The sequence below is a fragment of the Acartia tonsa genome, chromosome 10, assembly GCF_053477335.1.
Source record: "Acartia tonsa isolate MP-2025a chromosome 10, ASM5347733v1, whole genome shotgun sequence".
NCBI classification, from domain to species: Eukaryota; Metazoa; Arthropoda; class Copepoda; order Calanoida; family Acartiidae; genus Acartia; species Acartia tonsa.
The window spans coordinates 15,913,587-15,936,840 of record NC_137269.1 but is presented as its reverse complement, the minus strand read 5'-3'; the positions used below and the strand labels follow the sequence as shown (position 1 = coordinate 15,936,840).

Below are 23,254 nucleotides of genomic sequence, written 5' to 3'. Positions count from 1 at the left end.
AGAAAATTATTGATTACGCAAATTTAAACTCAATTTTTTCGACACAGACAATTATGTCTTTAAGCTCAGTATAAGCACACTTATAAAATCCGCAGTAGGAAAAACATCTTTTAAGCTTCACAATCACATTGAATATATTAAAGTAAATTTATATTGTAACATATTTCTTAATCTCCAATAAATAAAAGAAGTGTAATACTATAGAATAGCCTAATAAGTTTTAAAACAAAAAAAAACTATCAATTTTTAAAAAATCAAATGTAAAACCATCATTTGATTGCATTTTATTTTATGAAATGTTGAGGAGAAAGTTTTTGTGTATAATCAATCAAAATATCCCCCGACAATGGTTGTCACACATACCTATTTACTTATTTATAACTTCAGACGCTTAGAAAAACAACAAGAATGGTTTAGTCCAATAGGTGCAACGCTTTTCAAAAATTATGAGGTAAACAGTAAACATAAGGATACATTGAGCGAAAATGTTACAAAAAAAATGAAAAAAAAGTGAGAGACAGTTGAGTCGAAATAGAAAGTCAGTGAGGCAATATTACAGTACGTTTACATAAAAGTGACTACCGATTGGAATTTATCTATAGACAGACAGGTAAACAGAAGGAAGGGCAGCTAAATTAGATAATTTACAGCCATTTTGTATGAAACTGAATACGGTGGACGTATAACAAAAAAGAGAAGCTTTGCTACTATGATACAAAACTATTCTAAAAACATAGATTCAATTTTGATTGTTAAAACCTACTTAGTAAATTGTATGTGTGTAAATCTCGACATGGCACATAGGCCCAAAATCAAGTTTTTTTAGCGTTGTTAGGCACTTCATAATAAAATGAGATAAACAATAAACAAGGAAGATCACATATATAAAAGCAGCGGAGCTTTAATATAGATTTATTTTCAATTTTGATACCTTATTTACAGGGAGTGAAAAAATTAAGAAAATCAGTAATGGAACCTTTTTGTTTTTCAATATATAACCCTTCTTTCTCTAACTTCTCTGTATAAGGTTCAACTTTATAACAGATTTTGGCTATGAATCATAGTCTTAGAGCATCTAAACCTGCCAATAAGCATTAAGTGTATAAGTACTTACAGGGCATAATTCTCGAGTATCCACGCTACTAAGAACATTGTCTTATATTTCCAATTAACCTCTAGATAATTCCAATCAGTATGAAGTATATTCAAAGTACAGGGGGAAGGGGGCATATTTTTGCGATGTCTGTTTATAAGTCCGTCAAAATCTCCAAAAGAATAATTTGGTGGCAGAAAGAGTATTTTTGAGTGAAGGTTTATACTAATAATAGTTTTAAGTTATTGTAATATGTGGTTTAAAACAGCTAAAGGCGAAGCCGCTAGTAATGTATAAATATAAATGAACCGTATAAGATAATAGTAACAAATCATCTTATCTATAATGACGTTCACTCATTTAAGATAAAATATTCAAACAGCAAATAATCTGATTTTTATATTTTTATTATTTTCATATTATCAATCCTCAACAACTAGCTGTTAATTTTTTTTATTAAATATATTTTATCATAACTTGAGCATAGTTTTTAATATTTTCTTCAACAACAAAAAAAAATTGCAGAAAGACAAGGACACCCTGTTATCTTTGCTAGAGAATTCAATACACGCTAAATATCATTTTTAAATTTAATGTTTAGAGTCAGGAAACCTCAGGGAGGAAGAGGACAATTATACAACCCTTTCTCTCACCCCCATAAAACAAAACAAATATTTTTAAAAAATGAACACAAAATAATTGAGGGAAGATAAATTTATCATTCATTGTCATATTCCTTTGTCACAGTATCAAATACTTTGCCTTTACTCCCAATATTGGATGCTTATATAAAACAGCGAATAAAAGTAGTAAGATATAATTGTTTGTCCTAATCTCTTTGAAGAAGCTTCACATACACTCTGGGATACTTTTAGACTATTTTGTTTCTAAGTTAAGTATTTTCAATGTCCCTTTCTCTATCAATACAGAGCCCCTATTCAATAACAAATCTATTTTATAAGTGTATTACAGTTTACTGTACTTCTATGTTCATAAATTTCCTGGTTTAATTATTTGTCGCTTGACAATTTACAATAAATTGTAGTTATTATGAAAACACCCATGGTTATCAACCCATTTTCTCCCCTTGACTGCCCCGTTCTAATTTATGTTAAATTGAGGCTAAACTTTTTGTCTGCCTTATTTTGATTCCAATTATAATAAGCCTTTCTCTTTTTCAATTCAAATATAATCCTCTTAAAAAAGTACCTAGTAAGTTTTTTTATCCGAAGCCTAAAATTTCAATAACTACTGAACTGATTAAGTTCTTCTTCAACCGACAGTCGATATAAATCCCGGGATAGTTTTAGACTGTTTCATTTTTAGATTTGTGCATTCGGATGGTTTGGGTTTCTACATCATTTTCTACATCTTGAATACAAAACACCGCTCGGAAATTACGAGTTCGATTGGGCTGTTCTTTGCTGGTAAGCTGTATACTCATCTGGTGGTGGTTTTAGGCTATTTTCCTGAACTCCACCCGCCCTCCGTTATACAATAGAATATAAATTTTCATGTAGTTTAAAATTTATGATAGCAAATGGAACATTAAAACTATAGAATATCTATAAATTGATGGCTTGTATATAATTAGAATCCATAAGTACATATTTTAATGCAAATATTTACAGGGATGAGGGGATAGTAATATGTACGAAAAAAATAATATTAACCCGAATCCTACGTTGATATTATGCCATTTGGGGGAAGAAAGGAGTGTAATTCAATATACTAGTTACATCACCCCTAGCCTCTCGGGGAAGGTGGGAGAATGTCAGCAAATATCCTAAAACCACAAAAACAAATTTATAAAGATTCGCTGAACTTACATAAAAGTCGGACGAGCTTTTTCCAGAGATCTTTAGCTTTATACAAATCATCCATACTACCTTATACTACAGGAAGGTCTTTGTCCATCCCCGTAGTCTATGAAAATTACTCTATTTACATTGGTAAGAATATAACTGGTTAATTTGGCAACATATTTCCAAGCTTGATAAAACTTCATAGGATATTTTTAACTAAGTAACTGGATGTTTTAAGTGTCCAGATTTTTTTTATCGGGTAGAACAAGCGATTTGCAGTCTTCCAGTAAGCCTATCAATAGCTGAAGTAGGTTTTTTGGCTATTTTTCATGGGGTAAATTATTAATTCTCACTTTAATATATATTTGATTATTAAAAGTTACTATGAATGTAATAATGAATGCTAATAGGTTTTACAACATGTATGTAGGTAATCTCATACATAGATATATGGAGCATTAGAATTTTATAAGCACAACGCAAAATTATATCAAAGTTTATCTTGCCTATATCTATAAAATGGCTAGTTATTTTGCATACTTTAAAACTTCAAAAACTAAAGAAACAAAAGCCAAAGAAGGGAGAGAAAAAAAATATGCCTTGGGAAAAAAGCAAGATTCTGACCAATACTTAGATATACCATAAATAAATGTATAGGAAGATTATTAACATATGATACATATGAATTTTAAGTAGCTCGGCTTATAAATATTAAAGATTCTATTTCGCAAAATGATTCCAAAGTTTTTAAATATGCAGTTGCTCTTTAACTAAGATACATTGTACATAAGCCAATAAGCCATAGTAAGTTACATCAATGACTGTATCGTTCTTATTTACAGCCAAATCTAAAAACTTACATTAAAATATAAGTTGTCCATTACTGAAATGACTGATTTGTCTTTATTTTGATAAGCATTATTTAATTAAAGAGTAGTTGCGCTACTTACAAATCGTGAATTATTTAAATATTTAGATGAATATAAAATTATGCCAAACTTCCTTTTTAGGTAATGGAGGAAGTTAACTTCCATGGATGTGTAATGATATTCTATCAAACGAATAGTTGTCCAAGTAAAAATTAAACTTTTGTACATTACAGGATTGATGTATGCATAAAAATCCGCTGAGATCTCGTAACCGACTCGATTAATCATTTCACAATTTTTTGAAATTTACATTGGTCTTGGAGAGGTTTTAGGCTGTTTGGAAGAGGAATAAGATAGCATTCTCCTGCTTCCATTAAGATGGAGCCGAGAAATAATATTAGCCCATAAAATTTAATAATCATGTTTAATTACAAAACATAAACATGGGAGAGGTATCCTAAAAAAATTAGATTTAATTCTATTTTTCATAATATATGACCCCATTTCTTTTAGCATCTTACAACAACTGTTAATTTGGTATTTGATTCCGTCTGCTAAAAGACTGTTTTTTTTTCTTCAAATTAATAAAACAAAAAAAAACACACCCTAAAATCATAAAACTTCCTTATTGCTAAAGTGTTTTTTTTAATGACAAACATTTTATTTATATTTTCTACATTATTTACTTTTATAACGTACATAATAATAATTTAAATTTTTGGGAATAGTCCCTTTCGTAACATCGCGTTCTAATTGTTCTTAATGTTTTACAATGTTTATATCTTATGCATGGCTACTTTTTATTATGATTAAAGGTTTTAAAATATCAAGTTAGTCAAAAAATACTAGGTAGTTTGTTAAAATGTTTGTAAACCCCATATGTGAGTTAGCAAAATGGTAGATATAATAATTTATTGTAATTAAACAAACACTAGTTATGTTACTAATAATGGATATATGGCTTAGAACAAAAAAATATTAAGAAAAAATAATTTACCATAAACTTGATAGCACATGAAAATATTTACCTGAAAAATACAAAATTAAATTAGTTATGATATTAAAGTAAAATATATAGAGTGATAAATAGCTATGAAACCATTTTCTTTTTTCAAAGACCCATGACGCTGCAGAAGGTTGTTTATCGATAAAAATTTTGCTTTCTCACTTAGCTGCTAGAAAGCTCATAAGCTGTCATTGGAATAAGATTTGAAGGAACTTTACTAATTAATCAAAACCACCGTATATTTTGGTATAAGGATTTGGGGGACCTTTATTATTAATTAAAGTCATGTGACTTAATGTACAAGAGTTAAAACAATTAAATCAAAAGATTTTAGTGTAAAACTATTTGTAAATAAGAGTATAAGAATAAGATATTATTATCAACGACAAAAAATAAATGTTTTGCCTAATTTTTGTAAAAATTTAGAGCATAATATTTATCATTTAAAATCAATGCTATCTTTTCAAAAGTGTTTCCATTAATTTGATTGTGTTTTGTAAGCAAAACCTGTTTTTTATTATTTGTACTGTGTAATTTTATTTGAATATTTATTTCAAAGATAGCAATTTTTTAAAAAAATAACCTAAGATAAATGTTCGAATTTTCTTATTAAACATAATAATGTATATATAATTAGAATAGTAAGACCTTGAAAATAAGCAAAAAATTATTATATGATAATTATCAGTAAATCTAAAAGAATTTAAACGTAATTATTAAAAAGCTAGCTTCAAAAAATAATAATACATTTTTTATTCAAATACTATAGTACATTCTAACAAGGATGATGATATCAAGTTTAGCAACATTTAACAAATATGTCTTTCAAAAATCAGTTGATTTATTGCATGAAATATTGAAAATGTATATAGCAATTTACAGATTTTTATTATTTTCAGGAATTTAAAATAATTACATTCATTTTGTAACTGTAAAAGCAGAGTATAGCATGTATAGTGTCATAAATGAGCTACAATTTGAAATAATTTACATATATTTATTAGGATGTAATATCCTTTTATAAAAGGCAAATACAGATTGATTTTAATGACAAGTTCATTAAAAAAAATCCGGACTTTCTGATGGATAGACAAAGTGAATTATAGAGTAGCTTCGCTACTAAATATGACATATACACATACATGCGCTCTGGTTCAGTTCACATTGCTATGGACAGTTAAACTATTTAGGAAAGTTGTAAGGAAGAAAGTTATCTATCTAGTACTAAGATAAAGATTTAAAAGCCTTCTAAAAAAAGAAATATATTTTTAAAAACAAATTAAATCTATAGTGCTGTTAACTTGAACTTTAATATTGTTATTATGAAAAATGGAAATAATCTCTACTTTCCGAAATAATTGTACTCAAGACAGCTTGTAATGAAATTACTATCCAGATTTTTACGATTTTATAATTTTTTGACAACGCCAAAATTTTTTTTTTACTTTATTAATTTTAAGATATATGCATTATCTATAAAGGACAAACACAAAAACATAATAAATTTTATAGTTAGGGTATTGTTTCTAAAAATGAAAAACCCTGTATAAAACTCAGCCATTTTAGAGTCTAAGCTGTCAAATTTCTTGAGCAATGGGATTGTGTTGGTAGGTCTTTGCGATAGTTCTATATAGTCATGTACCCTTGCTCCCTCTATTCTCTAACTTTATTGTTATGATCATTAAAAAAGATAACTGTATAAATAGACAACGCAGCCAAAACAGCCTGAGACTTTCTTTTTTTCCAGCATTTTTCTAAATTATAATGAGATTTCAGTAAACAGTCGTATAAAGTTATGTAGCACCTTCGTCCCTTAAAGAATCCAACATGTTAAGTAATATAGAAACATATGTTAAATGTCTAACAATTAATATTTCTAATGTTTGAATAAAAAGACTGTTTATCTTTGTACTTCCCTTTCCTTTTTCCTCTCAAGAGAATCTCTGCAGTTTTAAAATATTAAATTTAGTTATTAAGCTTAATCCATCTTCCTTCCCCCCTTCTTTGTATACTAATTAGTGGCTTAGCCCCTTGCATTTAATGGTAGATGTGGGGGAATAAAAAAGCCTGAACCCGAAATAAGACTGATTTATAAGTAGAATGCCTCAAAACCATCCAAGAACCTATGTAAAGCGTCTTCAAAATGAGAAACTAAATCGGTTGAGTGGTTAGCAAGATATTAACGAACTTAACAAAAAATCGTGCTAATTATGTAATAGCATATATAAATATTTCTTTTAGGTGGCTTGTAATTAATTGTGGGGGAAAGGTATGTAGATTTATTTTTGTTATTGCTCTCTCCCTCACTGAATCAAAGATATAATTTTATGAAGTATCAATGAATAACTAAAGATGTAAAAAATATTAATAGTGCTTTAGGTATAAAAATATATTTGTGATGTGTAATAGCGAATAAACAGTCTCAACTCATATTTAAAACATATCAAGTACCTCAAGAGAATTACTGTTCGGTGAAAATCCTTTCCTTTGGAATTAAAAGTTATAAACTAAAAGTTGTGAGGGTACTTTTAAACGGAATCTCCTTTTTAATAGGTGAATAAAAAGAACCACATACATTTTAACTTTGGGGATGCAGTAACAACTAGTGTTCTTATCATTTAGCCAATAAAAAAACAAGCGACGATTATATCTACAGAGCATAACAAAAATATTACAAATTAAGTAAGAGTAAGCAAAATGATTAGGCAAACAGCATTTTTAAATTGATAATAATTGTGATGAACTAGTAAAATATTTTAAAAATAGTGACCATAAATCACAATTTATGATGTTTCCTTTCTTATCTTTTTTTTATAAAACTTAAAATAAAAAGGATGATTTAATAATCATATACAATATTGCTATCATCATAAATTACCATATTTTTAAGAACACCCGATGGGGTTAATTGAGTTTTCATACACTATTTACCCTCTAAAGCTAAATGCAAAGTAAATCTACTAAAATTTAAAACGTTGACAAGGACAATTTTGTCAATAAGTATGTAGAGTATCAACTGCAACTAATATAATGAAAACACAACACACCAGTTAACTGTGATTTACCTAGAAGATCTACAGGAATAAAAATCAAAGGGTGATTGGATTTTGTTCTTTGATAAAAAAATAATATTTTAAAATATATACAAAAACTTATCTTTAATACATCTTTAAAATAATTAAAAACTAATTCAAGGGACACCACAAATATTTTTAACCACCTCCAAAAAAACTTTTTTGTAGTCGTGTTTGTATCATATAATAGACTTGTAGTAGCTTATCTTAATATATAATTATTTGTTATTGTTGCGCCAATTTTAGATATAACTGTTCTTGTTCTTTTCAAGAATTTGTTTACTGCCCTTTCTTGTATGAAGTACTTTTGTTCAAGAATTCTCGAATTTTACATTCACAAATAAAAAGAGGAAAGGGGGTCAATAGAGTTTGGAATTATGCATACAAATGAAGGCTAAAAAGTGTATCTTAATTGAGAAAAAAAATACTTAAACCAAATAAAACCATGTCATAGCAAAAGACAGCAATAATATTTCCTAATTCTTCTATAGAGTAGATAAATGCCCGTAGCCATAAACAGGTGCAAATCTTAACCATGAAATTTCAACAACAAAATTGCTTTTTATGAAAAAATACTTTATAATAAATTTATTATGTAATAATCCAATAAAATGCCTGATTTTTAGACTACGTGTTTTTGTATGAGTAAGCAAATTATACATTCAGCAATTTTTAATTCATTAATAAACATTGTTAAAAATTTTCCTTTTCAATTTCAAAATGTCTCATATAAAATCATACCCATAGTCCACAGAAACGTAAAGAAAAAAACCGAGTCAGCGTTTTTAGTTTAAATGCGTTTTGTTTTCGTATCTGCAGGAAGACGTATATATAAATTCAGGTAATCTTTAGAACTTTTCAAAACCTTGCTTTTTAGAGCTTTGCTTTGATGGATGTTGTCTTCTTTGTTAGAATACACTATTTTTTTTTAAATTCCTTGAAAATATGATTTAAAAGTCCTAAACTTAAGTTATGAAGTGTGTTAAAAGGTGAAACTCAAAAGAAAATAGCATAAATAAATACCTACTCTAAAAAATAAAATGAAAAATAATAATTAAAATATGTAGGTAAATATTTGTTGATCGTTAAAAATAAAATTAACACATTGATTTTTTCATCTAATGGGTATTTTTATATATTTTTTTCAGTTAATTTTTTTGTATTTTTAAAAAGTTGTGGCATTAAATTCTTCCTTCCAATATCATAAAAAAAAAACATTAAAAATTCGAATAGATCACTTGGTATATATATTTTTTTATGTGTTGTTAACTATATAATTGTGTTATAGCCTTACATATAATAGCAACATACCAAATACTATGGGGATAAAAGACACTTTTAGTTCAACGTAGTAAATCATAGTTTATCGTGCCCAACTGTATATGTAAATTATCGTAGCAGATTAAGACTAGAATCGTGCCTAAACGCTAGAGACTTAATTTACCCTTTTAAAACACAATTTTCCATATTCAAAACAAAATTATTTTAATTAGTCTAAAAAATCAGAAATTTTAAAATGTAATGAATTAACTCATACTGCTGTATACCAAAGTATATAAATGTGTGTTTGTCTTGGAAACCCCTGAAAATGGATGAACCAATATTTCAGAAAAGTTTTGAACCTCATTTGAGCCAATGTGATTTCGCCATAAGAAACTTTGAAGTTTATGTAAAGGATGAATAGACTAGACAAAACACGCACACACACATAAAAGAACACAAGAGACATACAGACAAACGGACACACACATACTTTCATAGAACTCAGAGAACGATAATTTTTTTTCTAAATGGCGAAAAATACATGATTGGGACAGTTAACATATTCTAACTTTTCATCATATTCTCATGTTTTAAATTCTACCTTCAGCACGTTAATTTTATTAGAAGAAAGAAATGGATGTAAACTAGTATAATAAATACCAAGTGTCCTCTAAGTAATTCAAATCTTAAAAGAAGATCATAAATATATTCTGTATTTATTGCCAAAAAGGAATAAAATCAAAACAAGACTGATTAATCCTTATACTAAATTAACAGGATGTGTGCTTGTCTATCTGTGTGTGGGTACCGAAGGATCTCGCTAACCGCTTAACCTATCGGGTTCTCCTTAACATGGTACCTTCTAATAGGTCCCGGGAAGGTTTATAACTATTTTGGGGGAGGGTACCACAACCTTCCCAAGAGAAATCACAATAAATAAATAAATTTATTCTAAGTTTAGAGACTAATACGCAACATTGCAGGGTATCGTAGTGACTTGAAAAGAGACTTGAAAGCAACATAGCTAAGTATCGTAGAGACTTGAACAAAAAAAAACATTTAAATTGCCACTAAAATCTTATAGGGGTGTAGTCGCTAAATGATATTAATATAATATAATACTACAAAGGCAAAATTTCTCATAAGAATTGGGGAGAAGGTTAATTTATCATATGATGTCCTATTCCTTGTGTAAGAGGCATATATGTATGTAGATATAAATTTATTTAGTAAACTATAATGTCCTTGAATCATATTAACACACAAATATTATAGATTTTTACATACGGGCTACATAATCAATTTTTACGTAGTTTACGCGCCGTCTCTCTCTTAGCGTAAAATGAATTATTACTAAACTGTCACCCTACCAATAAAAACGTATAGAGATGTAAATCTTCGAAAGGGTTCTTTGTTTAGGGGGGAAAATGTATAGCATAGTAGACAATTGTCCACGAATGGAAAAAAAATCAATAATCTAATATTGTTAGACCGAAATGAATTGATCCTATAATGTCTTACATTCCTATTTTTTCAACTATTTATTGACAAATGTCTGCGGATAAGAAAATAAAAAATGATGCGATAATTTATTATTATTTCTTTCAATCCATAATACATATTTCATTCGATATAACATCATTCTTGTGAAACAGATACATAATGTTTATCAAACAAAAGTTGGTACCCTCATCAATAATGTGTTGTGATATTACAGCTTTATTGCAGAAATTAAAGGGCATAATTTCTAGTGTTACATTGTTGATTTAAAAATTAAGGAACCGATAAAAAAATGACAAGCATCGCAATATCTTACTAAATGTCAAACAAGACGTGTAGCAGCGATAAAGGGATAGGTTAAGGATTGATTAACTTTATTTCCCCTAACTCTTGTATGTTTAATGATGAATGTAATTTTTTGTATGTATGATGTATTAGCTTGTAATTATTTTGGGGAAAGATTGAGATGTAGATTATTTTTCTGACATTGATCTCTCCCTCGCTGATGTTTAGGGAGATTCATATATTATTGCAGTTTAACAAACAAGTAAAAGAGCATCCAACAATTATAAGAAATTAAATTAAGTTTTCAATAAAAGTATTAGTTCAGAGCAGATTAAAGTTTCAATTAGTTCAGTGGTTTGCAAGATATTGACTGACAAACTAAATCCTTACTACTTTATATAATAGGATTATCATAGATATTAACTTGGATAAAGAAAATATGTTTAAAAACAAACTATTGCATTGCAGAATGTGAGAAATTTATAGAATAGTTACAACTGCAAAAAAAACTGTATCAGGAAATGGGAAAGATAACGTGATCATAGATGGACATGAACTAACAACTCACATTGCACAAAGTTTCGTAAACCAACAAAATTATAAGATTTATTGGCAATACCTTCCATGGACACTTCAATTTACCCCTATGATAAGTTAGTAGTCGATTGACAAATATAAAAAACTTAAGGACAATGGAAGTTAAAAAAAAATTCTTGATTTTACAAAAAAAAAAATATGTTAAATTGATTCAAAAATCAAAATGTTCCAATTAAAGTAAATGATTAAAGAGTACAGTCGCTTTTATTAACCTATATGTAGAAAATCATCGCTTTAATATAGGTAAAAAGAAAGGTTTTGGTATCTAAGTATCCTCTCATACCTAGTATACAAGATAGGAAATAATGAATTATGGGAAATCAAACTTCATAATTCTTTAATTCTTTTTTATTTGCCTATATAATTTTTAAAACATTCAGATAGGTATATATAAAATAAAGAAGTTAACAACTTCAAGAATATTGTAATGTTTTCTTTGTTGATGACTATAACAGCATAATAGTGAACACAATTATTTATGTATTTTACAATTAACAATTGACTGACCCGAAATTAGAGCCAAATTAGTTTTTCCATAAATGAAATTGTACGAAAATTGAATAGCATTTAATAGCTTAGTAAAATGTCTTATTCAAGTTAAGTTTTGGTATTGAAAACAGATTCTTTAGATACCTTAAAGTAACAATAAGGTCGTAAAATGTATACCAATTTAGAGCTAGTAAAAAATGCTTGTTCCAAAGAATTTTATACTAGAAGTTTTACTTAAATTGGGTATGTTAAAATCAAACTATCTATAATAAACCTTACAAGACGATTCCTGTAAGGATTGTGTATTATCTTCAAATAAAAAAAGTCTATCTATTAATTTAATACTTTATATAAAGATTAGACACGATGTCATGAGAGCATATACTGTATAAATTCGTTCAACGCCCCCCCCCCCCCTCCCCCCTATTATCTCAGTTTCTATTAGAGCTAGAGGGCTAAAAAAATTGTGCAAGTTCCCTGTTTGATAATAAATTTCCGTAAGTCAAAGTCAATTTTCGCTTCCTTCACCCTTTTATTTAACAACTTTTGTTTTAGGTCCTTTTTTACTTAAAAATTTCAAACGTATTGTCATCCAGGTTAGATATATTATAAGGAAAATTCAAAATGTCTTAAACGTATATGTATTTTTTATATATTCTTTATTGACATATAAAAAATGACAGTTCAATTGTTTTGAAGAAAAAAACAATGAAAACATTATTTTATAACAATACTAAAAGATTTTTTAGAAATAACCATATTTCTAAAGAAAATGTTTTTAAAAATCTTTTGAGAATGTGTACAAGCTTATTGCTAACGTACTTAAAACATGTATTTGTGCTATACCACAGTTACAGATAGACGTACCAAATATTCCCAATTGTAGAACAACTTTGCTTTCACCAACATACTAACCAAATGTCTATTATCTATATAAAACAATGAAAGGATTGCTTTTTGTAAATGGCCCCTACACAAATTTGGCAAAATCCACCATTATAAAGTAGAGTCCATATACAACAACCCCCTCTCCATCTAATATATAGCGTATACTCAGTTTTTGCCCTGTTGTGCTCTCCTTAAACTTTTAATACATCATTATCAGACCATGGTCTAAGTATCATTATTGGGATAGCATTATAAGGAAAATGAAACTGCTAATGTTTAGTGAAATAACGAGATGTCAGCAATAAACACTTTAGTTTAGTCGACAGAAGATACTAAAATTGCATAATCACCATAAAGCAGCCATGTTTTATTGGGCTTGGCCATTTTTTAAAAGAAATTTTAGGTTAGAACCAAATAGGTTTTATATAAGTTCCACTTTTCGTTGGAGGTAAATTACCAAAAATTTCAATTGCTTTATTGTTACAAATTTTGGCGCTAATTTCTGTTTTAAAAAAAGTTATCTAAAAAAGTCTCCAGGAAATAATATAGAAATACCACACGATACATGTCAAAATTGGTACTGCTGCTATGCCGGGCAGATTACGTCAATAGGGTTTTGAATACATTTGCTGATAAATAACAAACGCATATAAATTTAAACAGTTAAGACTTCCTGACCAATTGCTAAATACTATAATTCAGTTGCTTCACTATTTATTAAGATTACAATCTTTGTTAATATTATTTTGTTTTTATTTTATGGTATTTCAGAAGCAAACTACAAATGTCAAACGACTGGTAAAACATATTATTTTGGCAAAACAATGCGTTCAAACGTAGAGCAGTGACATTTACTAAAATAGCTTAATATAGATCATTCTAGGTTTTAAGAAATAATTGGAGCATAGCAACTCTATGACTAATAAGGTTTTAGACGTACTTATATTGTAAGTAACTATATTTTTTTATTTTTGGATTTTGGTTTGATACTTCTTATAACAATAAATGCTGATCATTGCTAAGAATTATATGAAAAGATTTATTTGCTCGTTTGTTACTTAGAACCTCAAAAACGGCGATCCGTTGTTAATAAAAAAAACGAAAAGATTCTATTAACAAAACTTTGCTCTTAAGAATTCTAATTCAAAGTAAAATAGTTTAGTTCTAGATTTAACCACTTAAAATTCAGCAATAAATCTACGGACCAAAAAACTATGGCCCCAAAAATCCAGCAAAAAAACTGATTTAATTTGCAGCGCAGCAATTTGCATTTTAATTGTCTTAAATCTTCAAAACATGGTAAAAGTTTTAAAATCATTGCTTTTCTGTTATTAGTAAACGTCTGTAAGTCATTAACGCATTGCTTTCAGAATTTTTGTGGCACAGCTACTCATAAACTAGGGTTAGACAGTATGTCCAATTAAATCCATCTGTAAAATTGACAATTGTTTAATAATTGATTACTCAACGGTTAAAATTTCCATTGCTTTGATTAGTTAAATTAAATCAATCTATATTTTTCATTGACAAATCCGTTTAAATTGATTTTTCTCTTTTTTTTAATATTTACAATTAAACATTTTTGAGAGCTATAAGCTTTGCATGAGGAACTAATGGTATGTCCATCAAAAAAAAGTTCATGTAGGCTTACAAATTTCCATTCAAATAATTTTAAAGGCAAAAAGGGTACATCTTTGAGACAATGAAAATATTTTAAGTCTTCCTTTTCGCTCCATAAATTGAGATAGCAAAAAATCCTTCAGAACAAAAAAGCCAAAGCAAAATATATCATGTACTTCTTAATCTGTATAGAGAAAAAAAGATTGCAGCTAAGCCTAGTTCCATAAGAACTAAAAAAAGATTTTTAGACCCTTCAATAAACTAAAAACATGTTGTTAATTGGTTTAAATTGTGGGTTTTGAAGGGGTAATCTAATGTATTTGTTTTTAATTCTTAGGGGGGTAAACACCAATTTGCCCCCATTATTGGAAGTGTATGTGGAAAATATATGTGTAAAATATACATTAACGAATACAAAATGTATATAGGTAATTTTAAATATTCTCACCTGCGATGTCAACGTATTAGAATTTTCTGAATGATTTAACGATCCCTTAATACTGCCAATGACACCGTTATTAACATTACTTCCGCCGTTGTGACCGTTCAATGGTCCATTTGTGTGTGGCCTATATTCGCCATATCCGTTCACATTTGATTGCGGCGGTAGAGAGGCAGGGTTTGTGCTAATTATCGGCGGTGGATTATGTGTGTATTGATTGTAGGAATTACTATTGCTATGTTGTCCGTGAGGTTGATCTGGCAGGTGAATACCACCCTGTCCCGCCATAATATCCGGCTGTGGCGGGTAGTTCCCGCCGTTCATTTGACCATTATACAAGACGTTGCCGCCGGGCGCTAGGGCATAACCGTTAAAACCACCGCCGTTACCGTTGCCACGTCCCGAGGAACGATAACGGTCCTTTCTATCCGGACTTAACGTCCTGGCAGGATCTAACGGCGGTTGGTCAGCTCTCGTGGTTGATGCATGGCGGGATGAAACGGTGGAGAGCCCATTATCGATCCGCCGAACTTGGCTACGGCTACGCCGTTCCATTATCAAACCAGCAAGTCAATAGTTTAGTAACTTTTATAACAAATTGTCATATTTTTGAATTTAAAACTATATTAATATTCTTCATTAAATATAACTATGAATATGTGCCTAGGGTTAGTGTGGAGAAAATATTTAAGAAAGTTTAGGTTGGTATGTATATTTAATATGTAGATACGGTCAGATTTGGGTATACACACACACACACATACACTAGGGCCTGACCCAAGAATCAACCTTAGGGCAAAAATTCATCATTTCATATATAATATAACTTTTAATTTAACTCATTTTTACATTAACTTTTAATATATTAAACTGAATACAAGTCACTTCTAAGTTATATGTGTATTTAGCACTCTTAATGTTGTTATTTTTTTCACAAATAAAACTGTTGGTTTGTTTTACTAACAGCTAGGATACCCCGCATCTTTGGTGTATCTTAGATCAACTGCAGTGTGCTCAGATGAAAATTTTGCTCAAGTCCATTTTCTAGGTCGATTGAAGTCCATTTTACATCCATTTCTTTCATTTGAAGTCCATTTGGGAAGAAGGGGGTAAAAAAGGGGAAGGGGGAGAAAATTTTTCTCAAGTCCATTGAACATCGAGAGGTTGCTTTTTTTCAAGTCCATTGAAGGTTTTCAAAAGTCCAATTTTCGAGAAAAATGGACTTGAAAAGTCCAATCTGAGCACAGTGATCAACTGTTCAATAATAATTTCAACCTGTGTGCCCCTCTCCCTTTCTTCTTCCCCTTTCTTCCCTCTCTATTATGTCTCTCTATATGTGGTTCCTTTGGTTATTAACTTGAAAAAAGTAACACTACAATTAAGGGTAAAATATGGCAACAATTGTTGTGTAAATTCTACAAAGAATCCAACTTCCATTTAATACCCTTTCCCCTTACTTAAATCCCTCCTTTTTCTTACCCCTCCCTCTTTTCCTTAATCTCCCTCCCCACCACCTGTGCCAAATTTCCCCCTTATTTCTTCTCATTTTTCCCTTTTTTTTATACCGGGCCTAAACCAATAATGGAGTTTTGTCAGTCCAAATATTTTCAAATTTTTCCAACTAAAGTTGACGTTTCTATAGTTTTATCGGAAATTGACTTTTTATTGATTCTTTGAAATTTGAAATTTTTTTGCGCTGTAAAAATTCTAATAAATAATATAATTAAGTGAATATCATTTATTTTTATATTTTTTTTTTGAAATTCATATCACAAATAGCTTACACTCTTTTACAAAAAAATGTTGTTTTCTTTTTAAAACTTTGTTATGTGTTTGGACATTGTTGTTCATTTTTGCTTAATAGATAAAAATGGCAGCATCCTAGTTTAGGAGTGGAGATACCCGGTATCATGAAAATTAAACCCCCCCCCCCGGGGGTATGCATCTATTTTGACACCCGGTATGCATCAATTTTGACCCGGTACATATTAATTTGGTCACCCCAATTTTTTTTGCTTAAAACAGACAAATGGGTAATGAACAATACATAGTGGGTCAAAAATAAAGCATACAGGGTACAAAATTAAAGATAGGGGGTAAAAAGATAAAGGGTCAAACATATAACCCCCCCCCCCCCCCCCCCCGGTATGCATCAATTTTGACCCGGTATATATTAATTTGGTCACCCCAATTTTTTTTGCTTAAAACAGACAAATGGGTAATGAACAATACATAGTGGGTCAAAAATAAAGCATACAGGGTACAAAATTAAAGATAGGGGGTAAAAAGATAAAGGGTCAAACATATACCCCCCCCCCCCCCCCGGTATGCAACAATTTTGACACCCCGTATGCATCAATTTGGACACCCGGTATGCATCAATTTGGACACCAACAAAATTAGGATAGATGGTCAAACAAATACCCCCCCCCCCCCCCCCGGTATGCATCTATTTTGACACCCGGTATGCATCAATTTTGACCCGGTATATATTAATTTGGTCACCCCAATTTTTTTTTGCTTAAAACAGACAAATGGGTAATGAACAATACATAGTGGGTCAAAAATAAAGCATACAGGGTACAAAATTAAAGATAGGGGGTAAAAAGATAAAGGGTCAAACATATACCCCCCCCCCCCCCCCCCGGTATGCAACAATTTTGACACCCCGTATGCATCAATTTGGACACCCGGTATGCATCAATTTGGACACCAACAAAATTAAGATAGATGGTCAAACAAATACCCCCCCCCCCTGGTATGCATATATTTTGACACCCGGTATGCATCAATTTGGACCCCGTATGTATCAATTTGGTCACCCAAATATTTTTGGCTTAAAATAGACAAATGGGTAATGAACAATACATAGTGGGTCCAAAATAAAGCATACAGGGTACAAAATTAAAGATAGGGGGTAAAAAGATAAAGGGTCAAACATATACCCCCCCCCCCCGGTATGCAACAATTTGGACACCCCGTATGTATCAATTTTGACACCCGGTATGTATTAATTTGGTCACCCCATTTTCTTTGCTTTTGAAAGGATAAGACAGGCAAATGGATAATGAACAATACATAGAGGGGTCTAAACTCAAGCATACCGGGTACAAATTTAAAGATAGGGGGTCAAATGAATAGTTGTGAGGTCGGGGGGGGGGGGAAGGGACCCCCAACCTCCCTAAAAACCTAACTTTTTTTGTTTATGGACTAATTTCAAAAAATTTTTTTCCTTTTGAAAGGATAAAACAAGCAAAAGGTAATAAAGAATACATAGGGGGTCTAAACTCAGGCATACCGGGTGCAAGTTCAAAGATAGGGGGTCAAAATTAATAGTTGTGAGGGGGGGGGAGGGACCCCCAACCTCCCTAAAAACCTAATTTTTTTGTTTATGGACTAATTTTAAATGTATTTTTCCTTTTGAAAGGATAAACCAAGCAAAAGGTAATAAACAATACATAGGGGTTCTAAACTCAAGCATACCGGGTGCAAATTTAAAGATAGGGGGTCAAAATTAATAGTTGTAATGGGGGGTAGAGACCCCCAACCACCAAAAAAACCTAACTTTTTTGTTTATGGACTAATTTCAAAAGTTTTTTTTCCTTTTGAAAGGATAAAACAAGCAAAAGGTAAAAAACAATACATAGGGGGTCTAAACTCAAGCATACCGGGTGCAAATTTAAAGATAGGGGGTCAAAATTAATAGTTGTAATGGGGGGTAGGGATACATAGGGGTTCTAAACTCAAGCATACCGGGTGCAAATTTAAAGATAGGGGGTCAAAATTAATAGTTGTAATGGGGGGTAGAGACCCCCAACCACCCTAAAAACCTAACTTTTTTGTTTATGGACTAATTTCAAAATTTTTTTTTTCCTTTTGAAAGGATAAAACAAGCAAAAGGTAATAAACAATACATAGGGGGTCTAAACTCAGGCATACCAGGTGCAAATTCAAAGATAGGGGGTCAAAATTAATAGTTGTGAGGGTGGGGAGGGACCCCCAACCTCCCTAAAAACCTAACTTTTTTGTTTATGGACTAATTTCAAATGTTTTTTTTCTTTTGAAAGGATAAAACATGCAAAAGGTAATAAACAATACATAGGGGGTCTAAACTCAAGCATACTGGGTGCAAATTTAAAGATAGGGGGTCAAAAATTAACGCTTCTTTTACCCCAGAGTAGTATGTGGGGGGAGGTTGTTGGTTGAGTCCCCCCTCAAAATTTAAATTAATGAATTGAAGTTTCAATAATAATAAACAAGCAAAAGGTAATAAACAATACATAGGGGGTCTAAACTCAAGCATACCGGGTGCAAATTTAAAGATAGGGGGTCAAAATTAATAGTTGTAATGGGGGGTAGGGACCCCCAATTACCCTAAAAACCTAACTTTTTTGTTTATGGACTAATTTCAAAAGTTTTTTTTCCTTTTGAAAGGATAAAACAAGCAAAAGGTAATAAAACAATACATGGGGGGTCTAAACTCAGGCATACCGGGTGCAAATTCAAAGATAGGGGGTCAAAATTTATTTTTGTCACATATACAAATATGATATAATATAAGATTATTCAAACTTATTTTTTTAAATATCTTTTAAAAGTATGTATCTTTTATGTGTATGGTTTTTATTCTTTTCATTTTAATAAAATAAAAATTATTTAACTACATTGGAAATAAGTCACTTTGTGAAAACACTCTTTTTTGAAATGTAAAGACTTGAAATGGAAGAAGACTTGTTATTGGTTCAGACTTCAGAATTATATGTTTTATTGTATATGTTAGATTTTTCAATGAAATTAATTGTTTTAGAAAAAAAAATATTTCAATTGAACAGAGTAATGTTTTTTTTGTATTGTATCAATATAAAGTAAATTATATAAATTGTTCTAAAAGCCACAATATTACCCCGAGTAAAAAAGACCTTTTGCTCTAGTCAAAATGACCAGAGCAACATTAAAAATTAACCTTTAAATCCCCCAAAAAAAGTTTATTGGGGACTTAATTCAAATTTGGGCTCTGCAGTCTGATTCTATAGGTGTCCTAGTATATTTTTGACCATCCATTCAAAAATAGGTTAAAAACAGTTTAAACCCCCATACCCCTGTTCCGTCCAAAAAGTATTATCATCCGATTTGTGTGATTTGAAGAGGTTGTGTGAAAAATGTCGTCTTTGTAGATATTTTAGGTCAAAATAAACTATCAATCAATAAAAGAATAGCAATCAATCAATAAAAGATTTTTTTATATTATATATTTAACAAAGAAAAAAAAAACAATTTTGTATCAAAATAATATCTAAATAAAACAAATTATTGAATAGAAATGGCTTTCTTTTTTTACAAGTTTAAATACAATTCTTTTAACTTTTTTATAGGAAACTTTATGAAACCCGCGACCGTGGCTCAACACGCAGCGCATTCGCTAGTCGTTGGGAAGGTGATAGGTTCGAATCTCGGTCTGACACCGCGTCAAAACTAAAGACGTTAAAAATGGTTCCTACTGCTGCTATGTCAGGTGCACGACATAAATAGTTAGAGTAGGAGGAATGCCTTGGCCCAAAACAGGCGCAACTCACTACCATGCACAGTTAGGACTTCTCAGACAAAGGTCGTGCAATCAAAGGGTTAGTTGTCTGGTGGGCAAATGGACGCTTTACACCGCAATCATAGGGCTTAGGGCTGACAGCCCTATCCCATGTCCATAAAAAGCCAAATTGTTACAGAAACACTGACAAATTGTCAGCGGCCAATGCTCCCCCTGTGGAGTGAAAAGGGCTTATTACTTTTTTTTTATAGGAAACTTTTATATATTTCTTTAAAATCCAGTATTTAGAGTAAGTCCTGTATGAGACTAGGTGTAAAGATATCAGTTATAAAACTTTGGGTACCAGGTGTAGTTTACAGTGAAATGTTTACTAATGGTTATAAAACTTTGGGTACCAAGTGTAATATACAGTCCAATGTTTACAAATTGTTATAATACTTTGGGTACCCAATGTAATTTAAAGTCAAATGTTTACTAATGGTTATAAAACTTTGGGTATCAAATGTAACTTACAGTCCAATGATTACTAATGGTTATAAAAGTTTGGGTACCAATTAGTCCTCTTAATATAATTAGCCTTATTCATTACAGGTTTATTAATTAAGAGAAAATTGTCTGTAATATGGCTGAGAACCGATTCTAATCTAGCGGATATTTATCGGTTGCGAAGCCATTTTTAACGTTAACTTTTCTTGCAAAATAAAACCACTTAAAATAAAGATAGGAGTCTGAAAATTTTTGTGTAGATTCCTTAAACAAATTAGAATCGCCGCTCTTTTATGCTTCGTGCTCGATTTTTAACTTTAAAACCCTTTATTATGCAATGTTTGTCCGTAGGTTATTTACATTTAAATTTCGTATCAATTAAATTTCAACAAAATTAACATTAACTTTTTTTTGCAAAAAAAAACACTTAAAATAAAGATAGGAGTCTGAAAATTTTTGTATAGATTCCTCAAACAAATGAGAATCGCCGCTATTTTATGCTTTGTGTTCGATTTTTAACTTTAAAATCCTTTAATTATGCAATGTTTGTCCGTAGGTACTAAACGACACTAAAAATATCTCCTCAAATCACGATCCCCCTTTGAATGGCCCTAAATCGGTAGTTTTTCATCGTAAATCAATGAAATTTTAAACATAGTTAGTTTAAGTAGTTCCTAGTACACACAAAAAATTTTATTAATATCAAAGCAATACGAAAAAAGTTATCGCTTTCGTAAAAAAGGCACTAAAAACGATAAGAAAACAGCATTATAAACTCTCTCAAAACTGGTTTTTATCTGTACCTATTAAATTAGCTTAAAAATAGCGTTAAATTTGACGATTTTAACGTTAAAACAACGTTGAAAACGGCAAAAAAGGCCGTTATTCTATAGCCATTACATTACTTTAAAAGTATAGTAAAAAAAATGTTAAAAATTACGTTTTTTTATTCACCTATTGGTCTGTATTAATTCTCTATCTAGGGACTTACATCTATTGGGAGTAAAATCAAGAAAAAGTTAAAATATCTGTTTAGTTTAAAAATTCACACATAGATGTCTCCAAGTTTTAAGGAAACTTAGACTTGCCAAATAACAATATGACCATACAGGCATTAAAAACATATAACAAACATATATAAACAAAGGCCAAACTATTTTATCCTATACTTTTATCATTTTAATCATCTTTTATATGTGATCAGAGCCTCCTGCTACTTCTATCTAGTTCTTAACAAGGTATTAACCACTCCTAACTAACCCTTTCCCCTCTTTGAAATAGATTTGGAGTTAAAGATGATTATTAGTCTAGAGGAAATTCGCGCGACGAAGGACCTCCAAGGACACCTCCCAATCAAAGGGTAAATATAGATAGGGTCCATTTTGACCCCCTTCTATATTGACCCCCCCCCCCCCCCGTATGTGTCGGTTTTGACACCCGGTAAGTGTCAAAACGGACACCCCCCTCCATATTGAACCCCCCCCCGTATGTGTTGATTTTGACACCCAGTAAATGTCAAAACGGACACACCCCTCCATACATGAAGGGGGGTGTCTGTTTTGATACATACCGGGTATCAAAACTGACACATACGGGGGGGGGGGGTCAATATACTGGGGGGTGTCCATTTTGACATATACCGGGTGTCAAAAATGATGCATACCGGGGGGTATCCATTTTGACACATACCGGGTGTCAAAATTGAAGATACCCCCGGGGGGGGGTTTAATTTACATGATACCGGGTATCTCCACTCCTAAAGTAGGATTATCCCGGTAAAAATTATATTTTTTAGAAGAATACCACATCATTTTAAATGATCAAATGAAAAAATGGCAAAGTTTTGGTTGTTTGTCTGCCATTGCCAAGATAGAACCCGCATGTAAACAATTGGCTTTGAAGTCACCCCCTCCCCCTGCATGACACCCTCAAGTTGATAGAGTTTAACTTAAAGTCAAGAAAATAAAACATTATGATAACCCGTTTTACCCCATCCCTTATCCTCTACCCCACTTTTGCTTTCATTACAAAATTCTTCCATCCTAACTTAACAACGCTACTCAATATATAGCTCACCAAATTTACACATAAGGTGACGTTAACATGGGAAATACATATAATTAATTATGAAAATAATATATCCAAGTGCGTCTGTCGATAAAAAGAGAAAGACGCAATAAATCATTTAGCTCTTTATTTTTAATTTTTTAAGTTTAAAACTATTGTACTCGGCTATTCCTTGGCCGATTTAGGCTTTTAATCATATCCTGGCCGATACAAATTTAGACCGTTGAC

General features: G+C 30.8%; 1 protein-coding gene across 5 annotated transcripts in view; it reads right to left on the bottom strand.

Annotated features, from left to right (window-relative positions):
* pyd (zonula occludens-like protein polychaetoid) overlaps positions 1 to 23,254 on the bottom strand; it is a 144,015-nt gene that overhangs the window by 77,522 nt on the left and 43,239 nt on the right. For 2 of the 5 annotated variants that reach the window (XM_080173802.1, XM_080173804.1), the window contains exon 1: positions 14,938 to 15,937. The exons of 1 other annotated variant lie outside the window; for it this stretch is intronic. In XM_080173802.1, the coding sequence (XP_080029928.1) occupies positions 14,938 to 15,486 (549 nt within the window). In that variant the 5' untranslated portion in view covers positions 15,487 to 15,937. Of the gene's footprint in view, positions 1 to 14,937; positions 15,938 to 23,254 lie in introns of those variants that run through there. 2 more of the 5 variants (XM_080173805.1, XM_080173806.1) reach the window with 1 other exon arrangement.